This window comes from Periplaneta americana, chromosome 12 (assembly GCF_040183065.1).
Source record: "Periplaneta americana isolate PAMFEO1 chromosome 12, P.americana_PAMFEO1_priV1, whole genome shotgun sequence".
In the NCBI taxonomy this organism is placed as follows: domain Eukaryota; kingdom Metazoa; phylum Arthropoda; class Insecta; order Blattodea; family Blattidae; genus Periplaneta; species Periplaneta americana.
Genome location: NC_091128.1, coordinates 74,741,726 through 74,767,362, shown reverse-complemented (window position 1 = coordinate 74,767,362; position 25,637 = coordinate 74,741,726). Strand labels below are relative to the sequence as shown.

General features: G+C 36.2%; 2 protein-coding genes across 3 annotated transcripts in view; one reads left to right on the top strand and one right to left on the bottom strand.

The window, feature by feature from the left end:
• The window catches only part of LOC138710565 (gastrula zinc finger protein XlCGF8.2DB-like), a 29,062-nt gene extending 17,068 nt beyond the window's left edge, over window positions 1–11,994 (top strand). Inside the window, exon 4 of one of the 2 annotated variants that reach the window (XM_069841550.1) lies at window positions 1,768–11,994. In XM_069841550.1, the coding sequence (XP_069697651.1) occupies window positions 1,768–2,287 (520 nt within the window). In that variant the 3' untranslated portion in view covers window positions 2,288–11,994. The remainder of the gene's footprint in view (window positions 1–1,767) is intronic. The other variant, XM_069841549.1, reaches the window with a different exon arrangement.
• A 4,586-nt stretch (window positions 11,995–16,580) lies between these two features.
• The window catches only part of LOC138710043 (glutamate receptor U1-like), a 51,259-nt gene continuing 42,202 nt past the window's right edge, over window positions 16,581–25,637 (bottom strand). Inside the window, exon 9 of the mRNA XM_069840694.1 lies at window positions 16,581–17,922. Within this exon, the coding sequence (XP_069696795.1) occupies window positions 17,664–17,922 (259 nt within the window). The 3' untranslated portion in view covers window positions 16,581–17,663. The remainder of the gene's footprint in view (window positions 17,923–25,637) is intronic.

Sequence of the window (25,637 nt, the reverse complement as noted above, 5' to 3'; positions counted from 1 at the left end):
ATTCTGCCTTATTTATTGTCACAAGTAATTTACAACTTCGTATACTGGCAATCTAAGGAGTGGATAAGGAAGGTGCATTTATTGCACCCAGAAAAGAAAAAGTGCAACATGTTGTACGAATTTGATGGGTCAGGCCAGCTTGATCATCTAATACAGGTCAATCTGTGAAATGTGTCTGGCCACTCACCACAGTGCAAGGTAGCCGCCTAACTGTTTATTGAGGTGACTGTTGAGTGGAGGTAGCCATTTTGTCAGGTTCTACTGTACTTAGGTCATCATAATGTCATGTGTTTGACTTCATGTTTTTAAAGTCTTCCTAGGCACCTTTCACTGTAATCTTCAGAATTGACACATAAATTTCTGTAAATTTTGAAATTCAGCATTTCTCAAACTTTTCTGAAGTGAAGACCACTTTTTTAAAATCAGAACAGTTCCGCAGACCACCTTACTCTTGTTCCCTTCGAAAGCAAATTTATCATTTTGTAGCATATTTTAATACCAGTGTACTTGTATTTTAAAATATAATTAATTAATAATAATACTTTTGTAATTATATTTTTGTAGCCAATCACAGTAACTTATAACAAATTTTGTGCATTGTTGATTCATCACTTGCCTGTTAGCAGTTAGTTGTTTGAAATCCTTCTTATGTGGTACACACAGTAGTTGTCCATGTCTCTGTTAAATAGTGTCCATTATAAATAATGGAAAACTGGCTTCGATCCGGATCTTTGAAAAGAAAGCAACGCTTCATTTAGGCAGTGCTAATAGTCCAGAATCTGTGTGTGAAGAAATATATTAATATCAGTGATTATAGTGCCATTAAAGAAATATCTAGTCCTAGTGGTAGCTATTCAAAGAAAAAATACTTTCGTAAATATGACAAGAGTTACTAGGAACTTGGACTTACTTGGTGTGGCAATGAGAGTGAACCAAAACCTCGGTGTGTTGTTCGTTACAAAGTGCTGTCAAACGAGTGTATGAAACCCGCGAAATTGAAACAGCACATAGATACGAAACACGCAATTGTAAAAAGTAAACCTGTTGGATTTTAAAATAGGCGGAGTCTAAAATTTCTTACATTGTCATCAGGAAAAACAAATAAAAAAATTAATGCAGAAACATGCCCGATTTTCAACAAGTAAAGATGCAATTTGGCACGTTCTATTATTGGTGTACGACGTACAGTACGTGTCCATTTCAATGTGCATACTGGGTGTTGGCAAAACTATTAAGTAAGTCATCAATGCATGAAAAGGTTCGGTACTTTGGTCATTGTTATGAATTCGGGTGGTCCCTGGCTGGGTTACAGATGTGGCGCCAGATGTGCAAGGAAAAGATGACGAGAAACACCACGTTCATAGCTCATAGTGCTTTAAATTCCTCCTTTGTTGCTGAGAGTAGAGTGAAGTGGGTAGACGGGTAGGGTAAGATATTTCATAAAATATTAGTACTGAGAGAAAAAGTGAAAGGCGATTGTCATGTGTCATTTCCAAACTCTGAGATTTTCAGCTGTAGTGTGATACGCAATTCGTTTTATTTTTATTTTTTCTTCTGTGTTTTTTTAAGGACCACAAGGGCAAAACTCAAGGACCACAGTTTGAGAAACGCTGTTGTAATTGATTCAGTTTTTTCATTTCTTTGAAATTCTCAATTTCTTTTTTGGTTAAAAAGCATATACTAATTATTTGAAGTTGAAGTCCAAATCGTGCTGCTTACATCATTCATGTTCAATTCCCTTGATTGTAATGGTAATGTTTGTTGCAGGTTCAGCACAATATCTCAGTGCATTGTCAGTAATATGACATACCAGCCAGTCTACGTCACTTGTGATGTATGTGGAAAACGCTTTAATAAAAAATCTCACATAGTCGATCATATACGAATTCATACAGGCGAGAAGCCCTTCAAATGTGACATCTGTGGCAAAATGTTTTCCCAGAAATCGAACCTTATCACACATGCTCATAGACATACTGGTGAAAAGAACTTCAAGTGTAATATATGTGGTAGAGGATTCACAAGAAACATTGACCTTCTTGGACATGAACGAATTCATACTGGTGAAAAACCTTATAAGTGTGAAATTTGTGGTAAAGGATTCTCTCTCCAAGCGACTCTCAGAACTCATGGACGTAGGCACACAGGAGAACAGGCTTTCAGATGCACGATATGTGGCAAAGGACTGCTCAGTCGTCAGAGTCGGAACTCTCACATGCGCATCCACATCAGAAATGAGCTTGTCAAGTGCAGCGATCCAAACCATTCTCAATCATTAATGATATGAGCAGTACCTTACAGGTTAACCTGCGATTCATCATTTTTTTTTTTACTCAATGTATTAGGCCACGTGTACACAGAATCAGATGTGCCACAGTGCGACACAACATTTTGTCTCTTGGTACGTGTTTCCTTTAATTTCTTATGTGATGCACATACAATCAGACGTGATGAGATGTTCGTGAGCAGACACAGGAAGAAAACATTGGATGCCTGCTTTAACTTGGTCACGAGCAAATGGTCTGATAACTGCAGCGTACTGCACATGCGTGAGTAGCCATGTCCACGATTACACGCTTCCTTTACCTACAGATACTATTGTTGTGTAGGGCACATTATTCAGAATGGAGCTCAATACGGGTAAATTAGTTGTTTTAATACAGGAAAGATACGTTCTGTACAATCCCACTTTGAAACAATATCACAATGTGGTTTCTAAAAATATGGAAGGAAATTTCAAATGAGATGAAAGCACCAGGTGAATAATAAACAATAATAATTTGTAGTATATCTACTGCTCTACTCTATACTATCACTCATTGATTTACTATATTTTGCATTATTGTTGCTCGTGAAGTATCCATAAACATACAAAATGACGTTTGTGCATTACATTAGTATTTAATTATAAGATGTTTTCAATTGTATAGATTCTTAGGCCTATTAGACGCCCTTAGGAAATAACAACCAAATCAAATAGAATTTTTGATATATAGACAGTCTCATTCATTGACGCCATTTTCTGGCCTAGTCCAGTTTTTCCAATTCTACACAGCCAGCAGATCAGTTGTTACGAGCAGACTGTGTTCAGCTGTCGTAAGACGTGAGACACTGTAAAGCAAAACATCGTGTCGCAAAGAGCTGCACATCTGATTTTGTGTGCAAACGGCCTTAGGGGATACCTTCAGATATTTTTTACTAAGATGTATACTGCTTTTACGATTTTGGACTTTTAAGGTAGGACTAATGTGAAAACTTCATGAAAATTCTGAAAATTGAGTAAAATAATTTTATTGCCTCTTATTTTTATTCGCTTTGTGTATAACATTTTGCAACTTGTCCCAAGATTATTACTGCGCCCTTTCGCCCAGTATTTAATTTTTAAATATCCACGGTGTGACTGTCTCTTTAAATTTTTCCCTGTATGTGTGAAACCACTCTTCCCTTACGGAGATTTCTGTAATCTACGTCTCTAATGGATTCTAATGTCCTGCGCTTGCAATGGGGTCTGGTCTTCTTCATTCAAGTGTGTCTGAGTTCACACTTTGTTTATCTCGAGAGATAAGTACATGTCTTGAGATTTCCCTTCAGCTGCAACAGCTACATTGGGCTAATGTTTGTGTCGTGAATGAATAGTGGTGTGTGCGGTCTTAGAGCTACTAGTTCATTAGTTCGTGTGTTCGAGTTTACTGTAGACAGACTTTACAAAATATTTTATAATAGTGTATTTTTCATTGCGTATTTTTTATGTTATACTAATATTATTACAACAGGTACACATATTGCATATCATTCAGTTACAGAATATTTATAATTCGTATTTTATTATGGCTATGTGAATGCTAAATAGAAATGGGTAGAAAACGTAAGGCGCAGTATAATGCAAGAGAAAAAGTGCTGAAGCGATGGGAAAAATTGAGAACTGAAAGTGAAATTGTGGATAATGACACAAATGTTGTCAAACCTATGGTTCTTGATGTCACACAACCTAGTAATTCTACGTCTTCAGTAAGTGATGAACAGAATCCATCTTCTTCTGCAGACACAATTACAACAGAACACAAAAAGATTGGAAATGATAGAGAAGATAATTATTGAGTATAATGACGATGCTTCCAGTGTTTATAATAGCCCACAATATTCTATAATGAATTTAGAATGTGTGTCCAACTTACTGATGGATCTGTCATGTAATGTATGCAAGAAGAAGACACTTGGTTTGAAAAGTACAGAATCACATGGATTAGCTCATAGACTAGTATTACAATGTACAACTTGTCAGACACAACTCTCATCTGGTTGTACATCACAAAGAGTAGGTTCCATTTACACACATTCAACTCGGCCACCATTTGATGTAAACTCACGAACTGCCCAGGCTTTTACCAGCATTGAATTCTGCTCTGTAATGAACATGAATTGTCTAAGTGAGAATGCTCATTCCAAAATAGTCAGTGGAGCTACTTCCTTATCTGTTGCAGAAGTACTTCAGAAGGCGAGGCAAGAAGTACGCAAAGCCCACAGAGAGCTAAATCCAAACATTTGCGAAAATGACATTATAAATATAGGTGTTAGCTACGACGGCACATGACACAAAAGTGACCCCACACTTGTCTAATTACGGCATTGTTGCGTCATTGATTTTCTGACAGGACTAGTGCTAGATTTCGAAGTCCTTTCAAAGTACTGCCACTCATGTGCACTTGCAAAACATGACTTGGGTGCATCAAGTCCAGAGTTTGGCTTCTGGTACGAGGGCCACAGAGATAAGTGCCAGTGTAATTATGAAGAATTGTTACCCGCTATGGAGATGATAGCAGACAAGAGGTTGTGGAGCAATTTGGATTTCGCTATACAACTATGCTATCAGGTGGAGATGCAAAGACGTTCACTCATCTAGTACAATTGAAAGTTTATGGTCCAGAAATAGAACTGCAGAAAGAAGAATGTGTTAATCATATGGCCAAATGCTTAGGCAAAGGACCACGAGACTGTAGGCAGGAATGGAGCAAGAAAGGCGTCACCCTGGGAGGTAAAAGTTACAGTAGTCTCAAAGACACCACCATAAAAAACATAACTAACTACTACTGACGTGCTGTTTCCAGTTCTAATGAGAGTGTAAATGCTATGAAAAGTGCATTTATGCTAGACTTCTTCATTGTTCCTCTACTAATAAAAATCCAAGACAGCAAATGCTCCCCAGCTTGGTATTTCTATCAGAAGGCGCAGTTCAAGGGTGAAATACCTGGACCCCATAAGAAACACGTTGGAACACCTCTCACATCCCAGGACTTAGCCAAAATAATGCCTGTTTACCAACGATTAGCAGCTGACAGTCTTTTGGTAAGATGTTTACAAGGAAGAACGCAAAATTCAAATGAATGTCTCCACAGCCTCATACGGAGAAAGTGTCCACAGAATGTAAATTTCTTAAAGCAACGGGTGCAAATGGCTGCAAGTGATGCCATATGTGAGTGTAACATGGGTTTCACAAAGACTAGTGCAGAAATTAGAGAGAACTGGAATTTCTTCCGGGAAAAAAAAGTGTATGTCTCACGAGGAAGAAAGATCAACTGCAGCTACGGAAAAGTCCACAACATTGCAGCATGAAGTACCAAAAAATTCGTAGGGCACAAAAACTTAGAACAATAAGGGAGGAAACAGCCAGAAAAGAAAAGGAAGGTCCAACCTATGGTGATGGATACTTCTGAAGGGCTTATATGGACATAAACATTGGCTGTAGGACTACTGCAACTTCAGACTCCATTTTCTCAATATGTAATTTTTCACATTTTCAGTTATTCAAAATGATATTTCTCTTTAATGGATCATTTTAGTGATCTAATTGTTTTTGTGTACGTACTTTAGTAGTGCCTAAGTAGTTTGGAGTATGGATTTGGTGATATCTTTAATAGTCAGGCCGGGAAAAATTTGAAAACTTTAATTTAATTTAATTTAATTGTAATGATTCCGTAAAAATGAAAAACTAAAAAAAAATCTAGTGCTTTCATTTACAGTAGCGTGCAAATTAATCCAAACAATGTAATTACTTATGCAAAAACACTCAAACGGGATAAAAAAAGGATCTAAGACATACTTCAGTAATCTATGTGGCCTCCCTTGTTCCTAATAACAGCTCTGAGACGATTTGGCATGGATTCCACTAATTTCCCACAAATATTCTTCATTTCTTCATCGCGAAACCATACACCAATGAGGGCAGAAATCATCTTCTCCTTTGTAGAACAATCCATTTTTTGCATTCTTCTTTTGCAAATTGAACACAAGTTCTCAATGGGGTTGATGTCGGATGAGTTGCCTGGCCAGGGGAGTACTTGAATATTCTTCTTGTTGAAGAATTCTGTAGTTTTTCGAGACATATGGCATGGTGCCAGGTCTTGTTGGAACACATCTCTGCCATCCGGAAATGATTTTTGCAGCTGGGGTACGATTCTGGTTTCCAATAAGTGAATATATTTGTCAGAATTCATCATTCCCTTGATAGGTATTAATGCTCCAGGCCCTTCATGTGTAAAACAACCCCAAAACATTACTTTAGGGGGGTATTTGGGTGCTTGTTGGAGATGAGCTGCTGTTACTTTTTCGGATCCTTTCCATATGTAAGAAACACGGTGGCCGTGGACCTCGAAATGAGACTCATCGGAAAAAAGTACATTCTTCCAGTCATTCACTGTCCAGTGTTGATGTAATTTTGCCCACATTAAGTGTTTTTTGCACATAACAGGGGTTAGCAGTTGCTTCTTAACAGGCTTACGAGCCCTTTGTCCAGCTTCCAAAAGCCTACGCCGCACTGTTGTGACGTGAATATTCGCCCCAGTGGTAGCCATTAACTCGCGGGTTAAGTCGACAGCAGTTAGTCTAGGATTTAATTTACTTTTCCTGACAATTAAACGATCATCTGCAGGTGAAGGCTTCCTTTTCCGGCCACAGTTTCCTTTTTTCTGGGGTGTGATGGATCCAGTCTCCCTGTCTCGTTTTATGATCGAATTAACAGTAGCCAAACCGATGTGACATTCTGCAGCAATTTGCCTCTGTGTCATAGAAGAATTCTCTGCTAATGTTATAATTTTAGACCGTTTTCGTGGAGTTGTATCCATTTGTGAAGACGACAGAATGTACACAGGATTGCAGTATTAAGTCTTCAACACAACTGAAATGCTTATAAGTACAAAACGACAGGCAAAATGTCACATATTATAAAAAAAATAATGACAGACCTTCAACAATGGAATTACAGATGTCAATTAAAGCGGTATGAGCAGCTATGAGGCCAACAATGACAGAAAATGTAAAAATATGTCGTGTTCGGGTTAATTTGCATGCTACTGTATTATCAGAATTTAAAATTGATACTGCAAACTGTTCTATATTTATTTTGGAAAAGATAACTTCAAGTGGAGAATTCGTGCACCCTCGAAAAATGTCAGAATTACACGAAAGAATATCTTAATAAATCACTTACCGGGAGTTAGAGGGCTTATTAGAGAAAAAACTAATCCCCTTGAAGTTTGGAGGCATTTCTTCGATACTAAAATGAGTGACATAATAGTTTATTACACGAATCAGCGTATCCAGATCTGTGCACGAGGAAAATATGAACAAGAATATCACATTCGTGATACAGATCATAGTGAAATACAAGCTCTGTTGGGCATTCTCATCTTGGCTGGTGTAAAAAAATCTAATAGGGTTAATGTTTCCAAACTGTTTTCTACAGATGGAAACTCTCCAGAAATTTTTCATTTAGTGATGTCCAAACAACATTTCTCTTGTCTGCTGTCTCACCTTCAATTTGACGATTCGGAGACCAGACAAGAGAGACTACAATCAGATCGACTGGCTCCAATTCGCGATCTTTTTGAGCTGTTTGTGAGTAAATGCGAATCCAGCTTTAGCCTCAGTCAGTATACGACAGTTGATGAAATGCTTCTAGCATTTAGAGGGAAGGTTGGATTCTGTCAGTACATTCCTTCGAAGCCTAGTAAGTACGGAATCAAAGCTTTTGCTTTATGTGACGCCAAACTATTTTATACTTCGAAAATGGAAGTTTATGTAGGGAGGCAATCAGAGGGATCGAACCATGCTGTCAATAACTCTCCAGCTGACGTTGTAAAAGGCTGATACAACCTATTTCTGGAACGAACCGTAATGTTACAACAGACAACTGGTTCACAAGTCTTGATCTGTGTGAAAGACTTCGAGAAGATCATAAACTGGCTCTTGTAGGCATCATAAGAATAAACAAACAGCAGTTATCACCTCAATTTGTTCAGGGACAATCGAGGCCTATTCCCTCCAGTATTTTTGCATGTCGTCATGATTGTACTCTTGTTTCGCACATTTCATCTAAAGAAAAGAATGTTGTGTTGATATCTTCGATGCATGATGATGACATCATTGACGTAGAAACAGGGAACTAGATATAATTCTGAATTATAACAAAACCAAAGGTGGCATCAATGTCGATCAACTATGCGTCAATTACGTGGCAATAAATACACGACGTTGACCTATGGTACTCTTCTATGCCATCATAAACATTGCAAGTATCAATAGCCAAGTCGTATTCAGCCAGAATGCACCAAACAAAACATTGTGCAAAGAAAGTTTCTCAGGGGGGTGGAAATGGGAATTGTACAAAATCACCTTGCTAACCGTGCTGCTATGACCAACATCCCAAGACATCTACGCAAGAAGATTGCTGCTATTTCGAAAATTCAATGCAAACAAGAAGAACCCCATTTCTTGCTGGCCATTGGAAGATGCCGTGTATGACCTCCAAGCAAAACAGAAAAACTAAGTACCACTGCAGAAAGTGCAACAAGTTTCTGTGTCTTCAATATATTGAAGTGCTGTGCAAAGATTGTGAATGAACAATGAACAGAAGTGTGTAACTAATTTTAGTTTTGTTTTCTATTTTTTATTTTGGCTTTTAGTGTTTTGTTCACAATAAATCAGAATTTTGGTTCTTGATTTATTTTAAAAATTACAGTTATATTCCCGTGGTGTTGTGGCATAAGCTGATATGTATGTCTTCTTTATATTACAGGAGAGAAGTTTTAAAGGTTACTCTTTCAGGAAAAATCAGGGATACATTAGAAGGAATATTTCTTTATTAGTATTACTGTTAGCTACCTCATTCTAGTGCCGAGGTCATGGAAAGCATGGGGCTCTACCTCCAGGCCCCCCAAGTGCCTTCATGGCATGTTACGGGGATACCTTTACCTTTTACTAATGGGAGTAGACATGCCATGTTTTGCTATAACAATAAAAACATTTGCCACATATCTAGACAAGAAAATATTTTTGCCAAAATTGTACATATCAGCTTCTGTCATAACACCACAGAATCATTTATATATTATATATATCATGACTCCCCAAGATTAAATTTTTCTCATATCAGGCGTAGAATGGGGCTTTCCCTAATGAGAGGGTAAAATGGTAAATTCAATCAATTTGATGACATGGTGGGTAGCTGATGAAAGGGAATCTATACTATATTGTAGAAAGAAACATTTTTTCCTTTTTCAAGTTTCGTTGCCTTTACAAAATATGGAGAATGGGATCTAAGTTAATAAAATCCTGAAGTGAAATGACAAATTTGAACCTTGGACCCTTTACCAAAATGTAACTAATTGAAACCTGGATCCCCAACAATGGAGTCGATTCCTTATCCATAAATAGGCCTATAAGTCTCTCTCGTATCTAGTGACCATAGATACAGAATTTATAAAAAAAAAAAATACTCATTGGAATGACAAGATTTGAACCCAGCACTCAGGACAAACCATTCTTAACAGAATGCCCATATTTATATTAGATATTCCATAAACTTCACAATAATTCTCTGTCACCCCTTCATAATTTATAAGAACTTTCAGTTACAGTGAATGGGACCCTGAATTAAACAATTTCTACAGCAATAACAAGGATCGAACCCAAAACCTGGTACCTACCTGTCCTTAAATTGAACCCAAGGTTTTTCAAAATTTAAGTCAGCAATCTTACCCACAAACATAACATCAAATAAAATTTAAAATAAAGAACATATTGGTAGGTTGGTCTGAGAGACCAGCCACACTGAAGATGTTGCAGTGTTGAGCCACATTTACACAGGGTTAAAATAGCTCACGAGATAAAATCAATAAAATAAATGTTCTCTTATTCTACATTCTGTAAAGGTGATCGATTGAAAATACAGGAATTTAGCAGCTTTTGCACTGCTTGTTGGAGACTTCTTATGATTATGATTTCCGATATTTCCTAGAGGATAACTTAATTATAGCCACAAACAAAAAAAAAAAAAATCGCGAATCCTCTCACTATCGGCAGCAAAGAGACTGAAAGAGGCTGTAGTGTAATATATGAGATTGCCACTTTTGAAAGAAGTAAGCTTACACTATTCCACTTGTCCAGGTTAATGACTTAAAATTTTCGACAAATATATTACAGAATGGGAGGCGATCTCTTCTGTCCTATCCTGGTTGAGAAATAATTGCCTTTCTACTGACATTCGAGTGCATCCCACATTTGAGCTGACTTGTTAGGCATCAGTGAACTAAACGGCAGGTTGAAACCTATTTCAAAAGTAAAAAGCTGTAATTGTTACTATTATTATTATTATTATTATTATTATTATTATTATTATTATTATTATTATTATTACTATAAAGTAACCATTGTTCCTCCTGTCCCTCCTTTGTATATTTCTGCTTGCCACCCCACTTTGTTTTTTCTCTTGCGAGCCCTTTGTTAAATTATTGCTAGCACACCCTGTGTGATGTTATTTAAAGAATGTCATTAAGAAATTATATACAGATTGACAAATTGTATTCTGCTGTTATTTTTTTTAGAAAACAAGTGTTCTCTTTTAATTTATAGGTTATTGTCATACAAGAAGGCTCTGAAAACCATCACATTCCATTGCCTCACCATATATTACACGAATCTACCAATACGGAAGTTCAGCTCAAACTAAAGCCTTTTCTTCCTCCTCCATACCCACTAATGATATAGCCACAGTGCTTGAAAGGGTCACATAACAGGTCGTGTCTCCTTTACTGTATTTTGACATGAAATGTTTATATTCGACCTACAAAAAGAGAAAAACTGTAACGTTTTGAAATGAATTGTTTACTCTGTCGTCACTAGTAGTACCATCGAAAAAGAAGTGTGAGACTAACTTCGTGGCTCATAGTTTTCGATGTGGTCCTTCTCATCCCATTTAATGTGCCTTGAGTTTTTCCAGCAGTCCTCCTCATATGGCAACTATTAGGTTAGCTTCAATTTCGGCTTTTTCCCTTCAAAATTCTTTTAAGTTCAATGGGACTGTGAATAACAGAGTGAGACAAGAGGCCATTGGGCCTGGAGCTTGCATAGATTGTGCCTCACAGCTCCAAATTCCCTTGCAAGGATGAGCAGTTACTACCTTTTAGTTATTTCTCTCTTCCCTTTCTTTCATTGCATCATTTCACACGGCCCATCTCACTTCATTATCTGATTATTAGATAAGGTATACTAAGCCTGTGTGTGGTAATATTTGTTTAATCTGTAAATCCGTCCTTACCTAACCAAAAAGTTACATAGGCTACCAAGAATAAAGATGTTTCACTCAATCAAAGAGATTTTGTAAATCTTTATTTTTTATTGTGTTCAGTATTTGAAATATGTTATTGAATGGTTCACTAAATTGTAAAACTATAAAAATTTGTAAAAATTGTAATTGTAATATTGTAAAATGTTGACATGTTCCACATCTTAAAGCTTCATTGCTCATGTAAGATCTATGGAATAAAATAAACGAATGAATGAATGAATGAATGAATGAATGAATGAATGAATGAATGAAGTGAATAATGAGGCAACCCAGATATGCCTGTAATTTCTAATGCAAATACAAATATAAGAATTCGTCCATGTGTTATATTACTTCATTTTATATTCGTTGTTGAAATAAAATGAACAGCAAGAGATCGAAATGTTGTTTTTTAGCACACTGATATAATTTCTGTAATTAAAAAAAAAGTTTTTCTCCTTTGTCATAATAATTGAAATACCTCATAATCCTTAAAATGTAGGCTCTGTTACTTACAAAGCATCTCTGATTCCTTCATGGATGTTACAGCTTACCTATACAACAAATTTTCATTTAATTTTAACTTACTTTATGCTGAAATAGAAGTAATTGATTATGTATTAAAATCTGATCTTGAGATAAAGTTGGAATGTTGATATATTTTGAAAGCTGTAATGTTAACATTATCGATGATCCAGTGAATTGGGAGGGAGAGAGATAAATTAGAGACCTAATATTTGTAATTTTTTAAATATTAATGGCAGGTACTTGACTTTTCGTGATTCACCCATATAAAGTCAGTTTGTGTAGACCAATTTACTGACATAGTGGTTGCCCAAGGAGGTTGGTCTACACTACACCTGTGATGAGATGAGACGATGATGGAGATTTGTTGGGATACTATAGGGGAACCAGAGCTCCTGAAGAAAACCCCTGTGTTACCTGGGCCATAGGCTTGCCCAACACAAGTTATAAGTCAGGGGTACACTGGGGACTGAACCCGGATCCAAAGAATTTTAAGTCCAGCACTCTAGCCACTAGACCACTATGGCAGCAATATTTATAATATTGATACACTGTAACTTTCATGGAACCAAGTTTGCAGTAACACAGGGATGATAACTAGATATAAACTTTGCTGTATAACAATTGAAATAAATATGTTCTAACTTTTCTGTATGTGACATTTAAAATAATAACAAAAACTCGAAACTTTATGGGATAAAAACAATACTTTATATAGCAAACACGAAATGTCACTAATTGAAATGCAGTCTAATGGTTTGCTAAGGGAGATGGAGCAATTCATACCTTTGATATATTAATGCAGCAAGTACCATATTGGCCCGAATCTAGTACGATCTCGAATATAGTACGACCCCTAGTTTTCAGATGTTCTTTTTAGGAAAATAAAAATATTACACTATATACAGTGTACACATTAAAAAAGTGATGGAATGAAAGAAAATTAATAAACTGTACCTTTATCTCTAGTAGTACCATAATTTCTTCCAAATCCTTCATTACTACCGTCGGCCTCAGTGCCTTCTATGCTCAAGGTTGCTGGTTCGATCCTGGCCCAGGTCGATGGCATTGAAGTGTGTTTAAATGCGACAGGCTCATGTCAGTAGATCTACTGGCATGTAAAAGAACTCCTGCAGGACAAAATTACTGCATACTGGCGACGCTGATATAACCTCTGCAGTTGCGAGCATTGTTAAATAAACTATAATTTAATTTTTCATTACTACCCAATGCAGTATCTCATTGGTGGTTAGATTGCGATTGTTGACTAAATAAATAGCGTGAACTGCACCTTTGTAGTCATCTGTAATTATTTATAGACTTGTTTTTGTATTTTACAAGAATTGACGAAACCTCCAAACAAACTTTAAACACATTAAAATAAATTTAACCAATGTATGACGGCAATATTATGGTACCAGTATAGTAAAAAAAAAATCGGAAATGGAGTTGATCAGATTGAATGTGTGAACTTGACAGAGCAGCAGGCCCATTCCTGTACACATCACGGAAGAAGATGCTGTGCGATAGGTTGATAGTTGTCTGCATAATGTATAAGTAAACTTCTTTCACACTTGAAATGGCTTAGGCCTCGATTATAATACGAGTCCGGTTTCCGCAGCACTGTTTTTATGCAAAAAACATCGTAATACCAATATTCCTTATATAGTGTTAAATGTTGTATCTATATCGTGAAGGATAAAATCTGAAATCAATGTAACAGGCTTACATAAAGTATGACATTAATCTATGTGAAGAAGGGCTTAACATGAAATGCCATTAATTCATAACGTCTTCCAGTTTCAAACTAACATTTATTTTGGGGTGCTGATCTTTCAGAGGTTTGCTCATTCTGCTGTTTAGTTTGAAATATCACAGATCAGTGAATTTTTCTATCATAAGAAGGCTGCCCGTAATCACCTGAAGAAATTACATTGGATTGCCATCTATAGATAATTGAACCATTTCGAATATGAACTACAGTCCGACCGAGTGGTTATGTCGCAGGGTCATCGAAACTGGGAAATCACATGACAGTTATTTAATGAAGCCTTTTTCTGTTGTTGTTGTTGTCTAGTGTCTTGCATCTGGCAATGAAGCCATTAGCCTTTTTCTTTAATTATTTAATTTAAACAGTTGTATAATATTACGTAGAAGTCCAACCAGATAGCAAATGTTTCCAGAAAATAACTAAGACAGTCCAACCACAAGCCTTTATAGAGGAGCCAGCAGAAATGGGTGGGGGGGAACCGTGATGCGACATAACTACTCGGGTGGACAGTAGATAGCATGTATCCCACACACTGTAATCTACCTACCAGCTCTTTTGAAGAATGTAATTCTAAGAACTGATACTTTTGAACAACTTACTGTACAGAAAGATATGGAGAGCTGGATGTGAAAGAAGAAGGGTACTAGGAACAATTTCCAGTGAATAACTTCTCAAAAGGAACAGAAATGGAAGAGTTAGCTTGTATCATTGAACATCTCTGAACCATCTCTCTTAGTATGGCAAACAAAAGAGAGGGAACTTTGTAAATAATCAGCCATAGTTGCAAAAGTCAGTGCTAAGTGCTGGAATTTATAGATCTGGATAGTTCATATCATGAAGCACCATATGAATTATGGGAAATTAAATAAGACAGTGATGGAAGAAACACGTTGTTATACAGGAAATTGACGACTGAACATACGGTGATGCATTCTCCACGAAGACTTTTTTGGGAAAGTATTACAGTATATAACAACGCACTTTTATTTGTATCTCATGACACAATTTATACACTCGGGGTTCGATCCCGGGCCAGGTCGATGGCATTTAAGTGTGCTTAAATGTGACAGGCTCATGTCAGTAGATTTACTGGCATGTAAAAGAACTCCTGCGGGACAAAATTCCGGCACATCCGGCGACGCTGATATAACCTCTGCAGTTGCGAGCGTCGTTAAATAAACCATAACACATATACACTCGGCACTCAGCACAAAACTGAAAACTGCTTTCTGCAATATTTTGTTGTGCGGGATCTGGTAGTCCGAGAATATTCTCTCGATTGTTCCACATGTCTTGAGTAAATTGGCACACTCATTATTACTGCGCACAAGAACGGTAAAAAAATTATGAATTATTGCTCGATTTCTGTTAATCATTCAATTAGACCTTGCAAACTAATCCATATATACTTTGCGCGAGATCTAGTCCGAGAATAACAGGGCCATAAACCCGGGAGCAGGTAGTGGCACTCCAGCGTCTAGTTTTCTGCAGCTTTGGTGGCATTTTGTCTCGCCCACCCGGTATTTGAAGCTGTCCACTTGTTCTACTGTCTCATTTAGAATTCTCAAGTTTACGTTCTTTATTTTTCTTCCTATGTCCATGGTCTTCGTTTTATTTGTATTTATCTTCATCCCACATTGCTCACAACTGTTATTTAGCTCCAGTAGCATATCCCTTAGTATCATCTCTTCTGCTAACAACGCCATATCATCAGCAAATCTTATACACTTTATTCTTCTTCCTCCCCTACTATCACTCCTCTCATGTTCTGAAAACAGTTCTTTACTAAATCCTCCCAGTACATGTTGAACAGGGTAGGTGATAAAGGGCATCCTTGATGTACTCCTCTCTCAATTTCACTTCCTTCTGACATTTCTTCTCCTATCCTGACTTTGACTCATTGTTTCATATAAAGATTATTAAACAGCCTTCTCTCTTTCCAATTCACACCTATTTTCTTTAGAATCCCCACCAGTTTATTCCAATCCACTCTATCAAAAGCCTTTTCTAAATCCACAAATACTACATATACTTCTTTATTCTTCTCTAGGTATCTTTTGCCGATTGTCCATAGCAGTCCATTTGCATCTCTCCTACCTTTTCCCTTCTTGAAGCCAAACTGCTCTTCTTCCAACTGTTCTTCCATCTTAGAATATAAACGTCGATTCAGTATTCACAAGAGAATCTTCGTCGAGTGCGATATCAGGCTGATAGTCCTGAACTCGTTGCATTTCCTGGCATTATTTTTTTTTCGGTTATTGGAAAAATTATTCCTAGAGAACACAACAAAAATTTAGAAGATTGAGACTTTCACAAATAAGGACAAACTCGGATTTTTGTGTATGTGTGTGTAAAAAGAAACGAGATTTGAATTACTCTAGTTTTATTTTGAAAAATTCGTCAATAAGGTGTGAGGATATAGCCTACTGCGCATTTATTCATGAATGGATACAAGTAGTGTTATTCAAAATGTATAGTAATATTTGAAATTGTTTGTGTTATAACGTGAAATAATATTTATTAAGAATTAGTGTCAAGTATACCTCGAAAGAAATATTATTTAACATAACTGTCGAAACATAAATTTCCTAAATAAATTATCCTTGTAGGGAAGGCTTGCATAGCCTAATATTAACTGTAGTAACTGATTCCCTCCTGTACAGCATACAACCCTAACTGACGATTTCTATTACAAGCTGTGATGCTCCCTCAAACCACAGTGCATGCAAAGTACGATCTGATAGATACCAGTTCGTAACCTTCCCCGTGTCCTTTGCATGCCTATTCTAATATCTTGACCATTATGATTCTAACAAAAAACGATTTCACATATCGTTCAGCATTTTTTTCCTATTATGTGCATTATGATGTCTTTGGTCAGTTACAAAACTTCCCACTAGAGCCCGGATGTTTAGGCATTTATAACAGTTAAAATAGGCAGGCAAAAAAGGCAATGAAAACGTAAAAAAGGCACAATACATTTTGAAAAAAAGCATAAATTTTAAAAAGGTGTAATATATTTTAGCAATAAATTTAAATTATATCAACATAACTCATATTTTTATTTCGTAGTTCACACATGCTGACTTATAAAATACTTTTTTTTCGTGATTAACTGTCTTTTCACAAACCTTACATAACAAAACTGTTCCATCAGTTGAAAACACATGGGCACCAAATTCACTAACGTAAGCATGAAGTTTACTTTTCAATATTATAGTGATGTACCGAAGTACATATGATATTTCCATGCAGAAATTCTACGTTATCATATGATGAAGGATCGATGGAGTGGAGAAAAATTCTCTCCAGCACCGGGATCTGAACCTGAGTTTTCAGTTACGTGCTGACGCTCTATTCACTAAACCACATCAGATTCCAATTCTGATGCCGGATTGAATCCCCTCAGTTTAAGCTCCACCTTTTAGTTTCCCATTAGTGGCCAACTCTCATGCACTGTGTCACAGGTGTGTTGTTTTGTAAGCAAACAATAAAATTTAGAAAAAAAAAAAGTTTCAGTAAAAGTTGTTTCTTTTTTAAAAGTAGTTTCCAATGGTACCTTCAATGACCTATGTTCTCATTTGAAATTTTGAAGTTGACCACAGATACCTCTGCTTCCGGTTTGTTACGGGAAATTGTACTACCACCAAGTGATTCTTTCCATAGGTTTTGGTTATCAAATCTTTTAATGAACAATCACTATCATATAGTTTTCGAGAAAAAAGGCTGATACGGGTGGTCTGAAACACCTGGTATAGATTACAGTTCCTAAGTTTTAGTTATTACAAAATGAAAAGATTTCCGGTCATCTTTTGTGAATATGTTTCTGTATAGTTTCTGTTTATATATCACTATTTCTAGTGACAGAATCAGTAAGGAAGTTGCTAGTCCAGCAGCAAGTATAGCAAACATAGGTGCTACTGAAGATATATCCATGGCAACAAACTCTGGTTCTTCAGCTTCAGGTTTTCTGGATGTGTTGAGTTTCAATCTTCTCAAGATGCCAACAGCGTCCAATTTCTGAAGGCTGAAAAACAAATTTTATTATAAGCATCACAATATTATTCTTAAACATGGTGAAGAAAATTTCTGTGCTGTGCAGTTGGAAAAATGTAATTTCTACTTTGATAGCAGTAACATTGCACTTAGATTTTAGACTCTTCTTTCTCATACAATGGTGTGTTGGATAGACATTTTTGTATATAATCATACCTCCCGATTTAGTCATTGGTTGATGGTTGGTTAGTGTGATATGTATAATTGATTTGTTTCTTTTTGGCATGTAACATCTGTATTCCACTTAGGTACTTATTTTCTATTATGTCTTTATCGAAATTTCCCAGTATTCACTTGGATTGATTACGAAGACTGGCAGAAAATCACTCTCACTTAGGCTGCCCACACAAATTTTGAATTGGTTGGTAACTTGTCCAGTAGCCAACACATTCAATAAGGTACTTAGGAAAATATTTGGAGCTAAGAGGGATGAAGTTACAAGAGAATGAAGGAAGTTACACAACGCAGAACTGCACGCATTGTATTCTTCACCTGACATAATTAGGAACATTAAATCCAGACGTTTGAGATGGGTAGGGCATGTAGCACGTATGGGCGAATCCAGAAATGCTTATAGAGTGTTAGTTGGGAAGCCGGAGGGAAAAAAACCTTTGGGGAGGCCGAGACGTAGATGGGAGGATAATATTAGAATGTATTTGAGGGAGGTGGGATATGACGGTAGAGACTGGATTAATCTTGTACAGGATAGGGACTGATGACAAGCTTATGTGAGGGTGGCAATGAACCTGTGAGTTTCTTAAAAGCCATTTGTAAGTAAATAAGTAAGCTGACACATTCAAGGACATTGTTCTCTATATAGCATAAATCTTATGATATGGGCCTTCAAGCTTTATTTTCCTCATGAAGACATGATTTTATCACTCCTAAACCGCATCACTCATGGCTGAGTTTGAACTCGTGAACCTCAGGTCAGATAAGTAGCCTACGATAACCACTAGACAGCTGACAGCGACTCTTTCTTTTATGTGTGCAGTGTAGACCTAGTCAAAGCTTATTATATTAAATCAGTTGGTGTAGCAATTCAATCTCCGGTATGTCCAATACCAGAGGTCGGCAAATATAGTACATTTAGTACATGTAGAACGTGACTTCTCAACCTCCACCCTCTAGTTCACCTGTACCAGCAGGGTTTGTTCATGTTTAGCATATGAGTTTAGCGAGCTAGGTAGCCTATATTTGCTACGATCACTATAGAATGGCTGAAGGTATAAAATGCTGACTAATGTCATATACAATTTGGGGTGGACGAAGTAATTTTGGGATAGGTTTTCTCCGATTACTTCTCATTTTATAGAATATTTTTGTAGTATCATACATTAAGAAAAATTGACAGGTGCATAGCTTTACATAGAGCTAGATGCGGGTGGTGCGAGGGTATAGGCGGAAACCCATTTGTCATTTTTTTAGTTGGTTATTTAACGACGCTGTATCAACTATTAGGTTATTTGGCGTCGATGAGATTGGTGATAGCGAGATGATGCCGAGGATTCGTCATAGATTACCTGGCATTCACCTTACGGTTAGGGAACACCTCGGAAAAAAACCCAACCAGGTAATGAGCCCAAGCGGGGATCGGACCCGCACCCGAGCGCAACTTCAGACTGGCAGACAAACGCCTTAACTGACTGAGCCACGCGCCAGTGGCTCCCATTTGTCATGTTTCAGCTCGCACGTAGGGTCACTTCAAGAATATAATGTGCTGTGCCTTTTCTCCATTAAACAGAAGCCATGAGAAACAGGCGGAAACATACTATAATCACGTCCTGGATTTCTGAGGATTGTTCTGGATTTTAACGGTGTGTCCAGTGTTCTGGATGTAAAAAAAAAAAAAAAAAAAAAAAAAAAAAAAAAAAAAAAAAAAAAAAATTAAAAATATAATTTCTTGCTCATTTTTATAAAATCATTTTTAAAATTCGTTATTAATTTTTACAAGATCCTGTCCAACCTATGTTCAACATCGTCGTCATTGCTGCCTGGCACTTCCTATCAGATTGCATTGAAATAAAAATGATAATGCTATAATATGTATTAGGTATTATACAGTATTCTTATGCTTTACTCTCTCTGGAAATTGATAGGATTTAAACACTGTATCATGCATTTTTTTCTGTATAGATCAGGCTGTAATCTGGCATTATTTTTCCAGACTTTATCAATAATAATTCAAAGGAAATTTCTCAATCTAGGAAAAATGTAAAAAACTTAAAATTTTAGGCCCCATATAATTAGTTGAAATACATATAACGAATAAAATCAGTTGTATTGCAAATTGAATTAATTCAAATGTGTAGTCATGTTAGGGTACCAGTACGCAGTATCATCACCTGTCCTAGATTACTGATTAATCTGGCAACCCTGGTCACGTCACATGAGCTCACGCATATGGTCGCTTCAATAAAATGTGCTGTGCCTTTTCCCTATTAAACGGAAGGCACTAGACGCACATTTACCTCACGTCACCGCGCCTTCTATTTCCCTGACGTCTCTGTGACGTTGAATTACGTGACTGCGCCTCACGTAGAGCACATATTTTTGCTGTCGCACATTTTCCAGACGCGTGACCGACGGCTACAGAGTGAACAATATGAAAGAAATGCTGATCGAATTGATGCGGGTGCGAGAGAACCTCTGTCCTTTATGATAGAAGTTCAAATAATATTATAATTATAATTATAGAAATCAGCAGATGCGTCAGGACGCTTGGAGAGAAATTGAAAAGCAGTTGAAAATCATACATTCACACTAGAATTATCTACAAGAAGTATCAAGTATGTAAAAATAGCATTCTTATTCAATAATAGTAATAATTATTATTATTTAATACAATATTATTAATATATCAAGTTATGAACACGCAACACTAAAGCCGGAAACACATTATTGCCACGGCATGTGTTCTCCTGTGAGATCATATAAGTTGGAAGGCACGTGCTGTGTCGCGTTGTGTGCACATTATCGCCACGCCATGTCACTTCACACTAAACTTACAATCTGTTCAGTCGCTATTTTATTCAGTAGCTTTCTGTAGCAGAGATGGAAGGTGAATGGGTTAGTAATTCTAGTAGTTCTTCAGAGTTTGAAGAAGACATCGAAAATGCTCTGGTTGATGCGGATTATAAATTTATTACAATTGATGTAGGCTCTTACGGTAGAAACAGTGATGGGTGTGTTTTTGCTAATTCACGCTTTGGGAAAAAAAACTGAGATCTAATGTTTTAAATGTGCCACAAAATGCTCCATTAGTTGAAAATGGGGAGCCACAACCACACATAATTGTTGGAGATGAAGCATTTCCACTAAAAAAATATCTTCTGCGTCCATATGGCAGGCACCATTTAGATGGAGACGAAACAAAAAAGATTTTCAACTATAGACTTTCCCGAGCGAGAAATGTGGTCGCGAATGCATTCGGAATTTTGACTGCTCGTTGGAGAATTTTTCGAAGATATATGGAGGTACAACAGAACATGGTCGATAGAATTGTACTTGCGTCATGCTGCCTGCATAATATGCTATGTAAATACAATATGTTTGAGCCTAATGTGCAAGCACTTTCACTACCAACCTGTGCCCTAAGAAACCTAGACCACTTGAGAAGAAACAGTACACGCGAGTCTTTTCAAGCGCGAGAAAACTTCAAGGAATATTTTAATTCTCTAGGCTCAGTGCCTTGGCAATTGAATGTTGTTCGTCGAGGTAGATCGCAAAATTAAGATTAATGTCTACAGTACAGCTGTTGTAGTCATTGATAATATGCACTTTTATGTGTATGGTCGCATCTACACTGATGTACCTCCTAAAATAACAATAATAATAATAATAATAATAATAATAATAATAATAATAATAATAATAATAATAATAATAATAATATAGTAGTAATAATGAGGTTAAGTTGAATCGATGATTTACTTATGGGCTATTCCATATGAAATCGATCAGTAAAAAACCTCGCATTTTTTATACTCATTGTATCACTGTTCTCTACGTACAAAAAAAGTTTCATTGTATTTAGAAATTTTAAGGTCAATTTTCTCTATATTTCGGTCGATTTGAGATGGAATAGCTCTTGAAAATAAGTTAACATACAGTACTCACCGCTTATATTCATCTCTCTTCCTATTTCCTCCCAAGCTTCTTTTCTCGTGTTTAAGTCTCTGCAATTGGATGATTTAAAATTATACATAAATTCATATTGCCTTACTTTTTCAATGATATATTCCTCCATAATGAACCTGCACGTGCTCTCCACCGTCCAACAATGTCCGGTGCGACAGAAAATCTAGACGTGATGGCACGAGTGCTACACAGGAGAGGACGTGGCGTCCGTGGCGTGGGAACAGTGTGGTTCTGAGCAACGTAAATAAATGGAGAAAACGAATACCACACATTGAATGCAGAACGTGACAGCACAGGAAATCACATTTCGTGCCGTGCCGTGGCAATAATGTGTTTCTACCTTAAATGATTACATACGATTAAATTTATACTAATTGTCTGTTCAGTTAAATATTAGTGAATATTTACAGTGTTAGGCCTCTTCAACACTCCACATACATTTATTCTTTCTTCAATTTTCTCTTCCACAATGAAGTCGGCCTGATAGCTTAGTCGGTATAGCGCTGGCCTTTTGTGCTCGAGGTTGCGGGTTCAGTCCCGGCCCAGGTCGATGGAAATTATGTGTACTTAAATGCGACAGGCTCATGTCAGTAGATTTACTCGCATGTAAAAGAACTATCTACTTACGGCTTTTAAGGAGCCCGAAGGTTCATTGCCGCCCTCACATAAGCCCGCCATCGGTCCCTATCCTGAGCAAGATTAATTCAGTCTCTATCATCATATCCCACCTCTCTCAAATCTATTTTAATATTATCCTCCCAGCTACGTCTTGGCCTCCCAGCCTCCCAACTAACACACTATATGCATTTCTGGATTCGCCCATATGTGCTACATGCCCTGCTCATCTCAAACGTCTGAACTTAATGTTTCTAATTATGTCAGGTGAAGAGTAAAATACTTGAATGTTTTAAAGACCCACATCAACAACGCAGTGTAGGATATTTTATCTATTCCTTCAAGAAATATATATATTTTTTCTTCAGTATTAAATTTTCTAAAAAAAAAATTGTTAAGAAAAAGTATTTCTTGAAGGAAGAGGCAAAAGATCCTAGACTTTGTTGTTGCTGTAGGTCTTTATATCATTCCACTTAAAGAATCATGCAGATATTTAATCAATTGTTTATTTTAATATGAAAATGCTTTACGGTTGTAAAAAGAATTATGCAACTTTGATATTATTTTACAGGTAATTATTAGCTATTTTAATATTCTGAATACTTTTTTATAAAGTGTAGTGTATGTATATTAAGCACGAAAAGTTGTGTTTATTTAGCTTTAATAGTAGTTGCGATATGAAAAAATGGATTTCACTAAATTTTTGAAGGCCAATTGTGTACCTCCCTCCTTAAGTCGTAACCGAGCTTGATGCCACAGAAAAACAACATAATACGTTGTTAACTAATATCTATCACTTAAATGTTCCTAACCGAGATTGGTGCACTCGACCATTAGTATACAAAATACTTTGTTCTTTTTTTGCAATAACTGTAACTTTAAACAGTAATGAAGCAAACGTAAGTGTAAATTCCATACATTATCGTGTAATTCCCTCCCTTTTTTCGCGATATTATTTGCTCAAAGATACTAGGAAGGTTTATAAGTGTGTATTTTCTGATAGATATCTATAGAGCATTCATTAATGCGTAGCTGCTGGAGTTGATCATTGTGACTTCCATTAGTACACTGTGACCACAGTCTTTTCTATAAGAAATGAAAACACTTCAGTATGTTTATTGCTAGATATGGGTTCCCTGACATTGGGCCTTTGAGCACAAAAACATAACGGAAAGCTGAAAACACTAAACATACAAATTTTTTTTAGTACAAACTAGTTGAAGGGAGATTCCAGTGTTCTTTGAATGGTACGGTACTAAGGGAGGGAAATAGGTAGTATTTAATTTATTTTAAGGGGTTAGGTACAGCTTACAGCAGTAAAATTTTTTGAAAATATTCAACATTTTTTCCTCCATTACTGTATCTTGTACAATAATGAAAATTGGAATGTGTAAAACACTGTCCTTCTGCTATATGAAAAAAATATTTTTACGATTTAAAAAAATTATATATATATACATATATATATATATATATATATATATATATATATATATATATATATAAGCGTTTCCCTCATAACTCATAAACTTATCAACTTTTTCATGTTCTCTCTCTTTTATTTTATTGCTGAAATTCATATTTATAATATGCTTTTTCAACTACATTTCTTAATAAGTAATATTTCTTTTTATTTTGTGTTAGAAGAAAATACTGATATTTGACCATTTTTTAAATGAATTTATTTTTTATCAGACAATCTATCAAAGGTAGATAAGTGACCTTGCATCATATTGCAGATATGACATGCATAAATACACACAAAAAATTTCATCACAGAATGTTGGATAGTTTTTTAGTTATGTGGGAACGCTTCATCACTGCACAATGAACTGAATTTTGAAAAAAAAATGTAAATAATTTTTTTAAATTCTAAAAATATTTTTTTTCATTTAGCAGGACAGTTTTTTTACACATACTAATTTTCATTATTGTACAAGATACAGTAATGGAGGAAAAAATGTTGAATATTTCCAAAATTTTATTGCTGTAAGCTGTACCTAACCCCTTAATGAAAATCTTAATGGGGAATTACGCGAAGGAGGGACTTACGTGATAAAATACGGCAATATCTCCCATATCATAGTCACTAATTCGAAATTTATGTATGGCTTCCATTTTTACAGCTGAAAATGCGAAAGAGACTTGGGAGAGATTGCGAAGATGCTCTATGAACGCATTCAACCGGCGTCGTGCGAAGAAAAATGGTGACGAGACGAAAAAACTAATGCCATGGAAATACGAGTTTCAGATGGCTTTTCTTCTCCCTTTTACAAAGAAGGGACAGACACAGACTAACATAACAGACTCCCGAAAAGTTGTGACTAGCGAGCACGCTGCCACTGACGATGTGACTACTGAACTCGTGACTGAATGTACTAACATTAAAGACGAGATTGTTGAACAGAGTTGCCTGCCAGGAAATAGAAGTGAAAATAATGTGACTGCCAACTGTAGCGACTTCCAGACTAATCCCAGAAAAAGACCCAGACCTGACATAATAGCTAGTCAGATGGCTAAGATAATCAAGGAAGTTAAAGATATGAAGAGAGATAGAGTCGAAAAAAGAAACAAAAAAGAAAATAGCATGGACGATATGGACATGTTTTTTTTTAAACATGGCCAGCATAACAAAAACTTTACCAGCGATTGAACAGTTAAAACTAAAATTAATGGTCAGCAACGTGGTATTACAGGCACAGATAAGGTTTCAAGAAAATTCCTCCTCCTAATCATCATCATCATCATCATCATCATCATCATCATCATCATCATCATCAAACCGGCAGTTTATCCTTACATTACATTTATAGGGTAGGCCCTACGTCAAAATAAAATCAAAGCATTTCATATCTATCATTCCTGTGTTACATATACCCTATAGTTAATAGTAAAATTGTTTAAGCTATGTAAAATTGTTCTATGTAAATT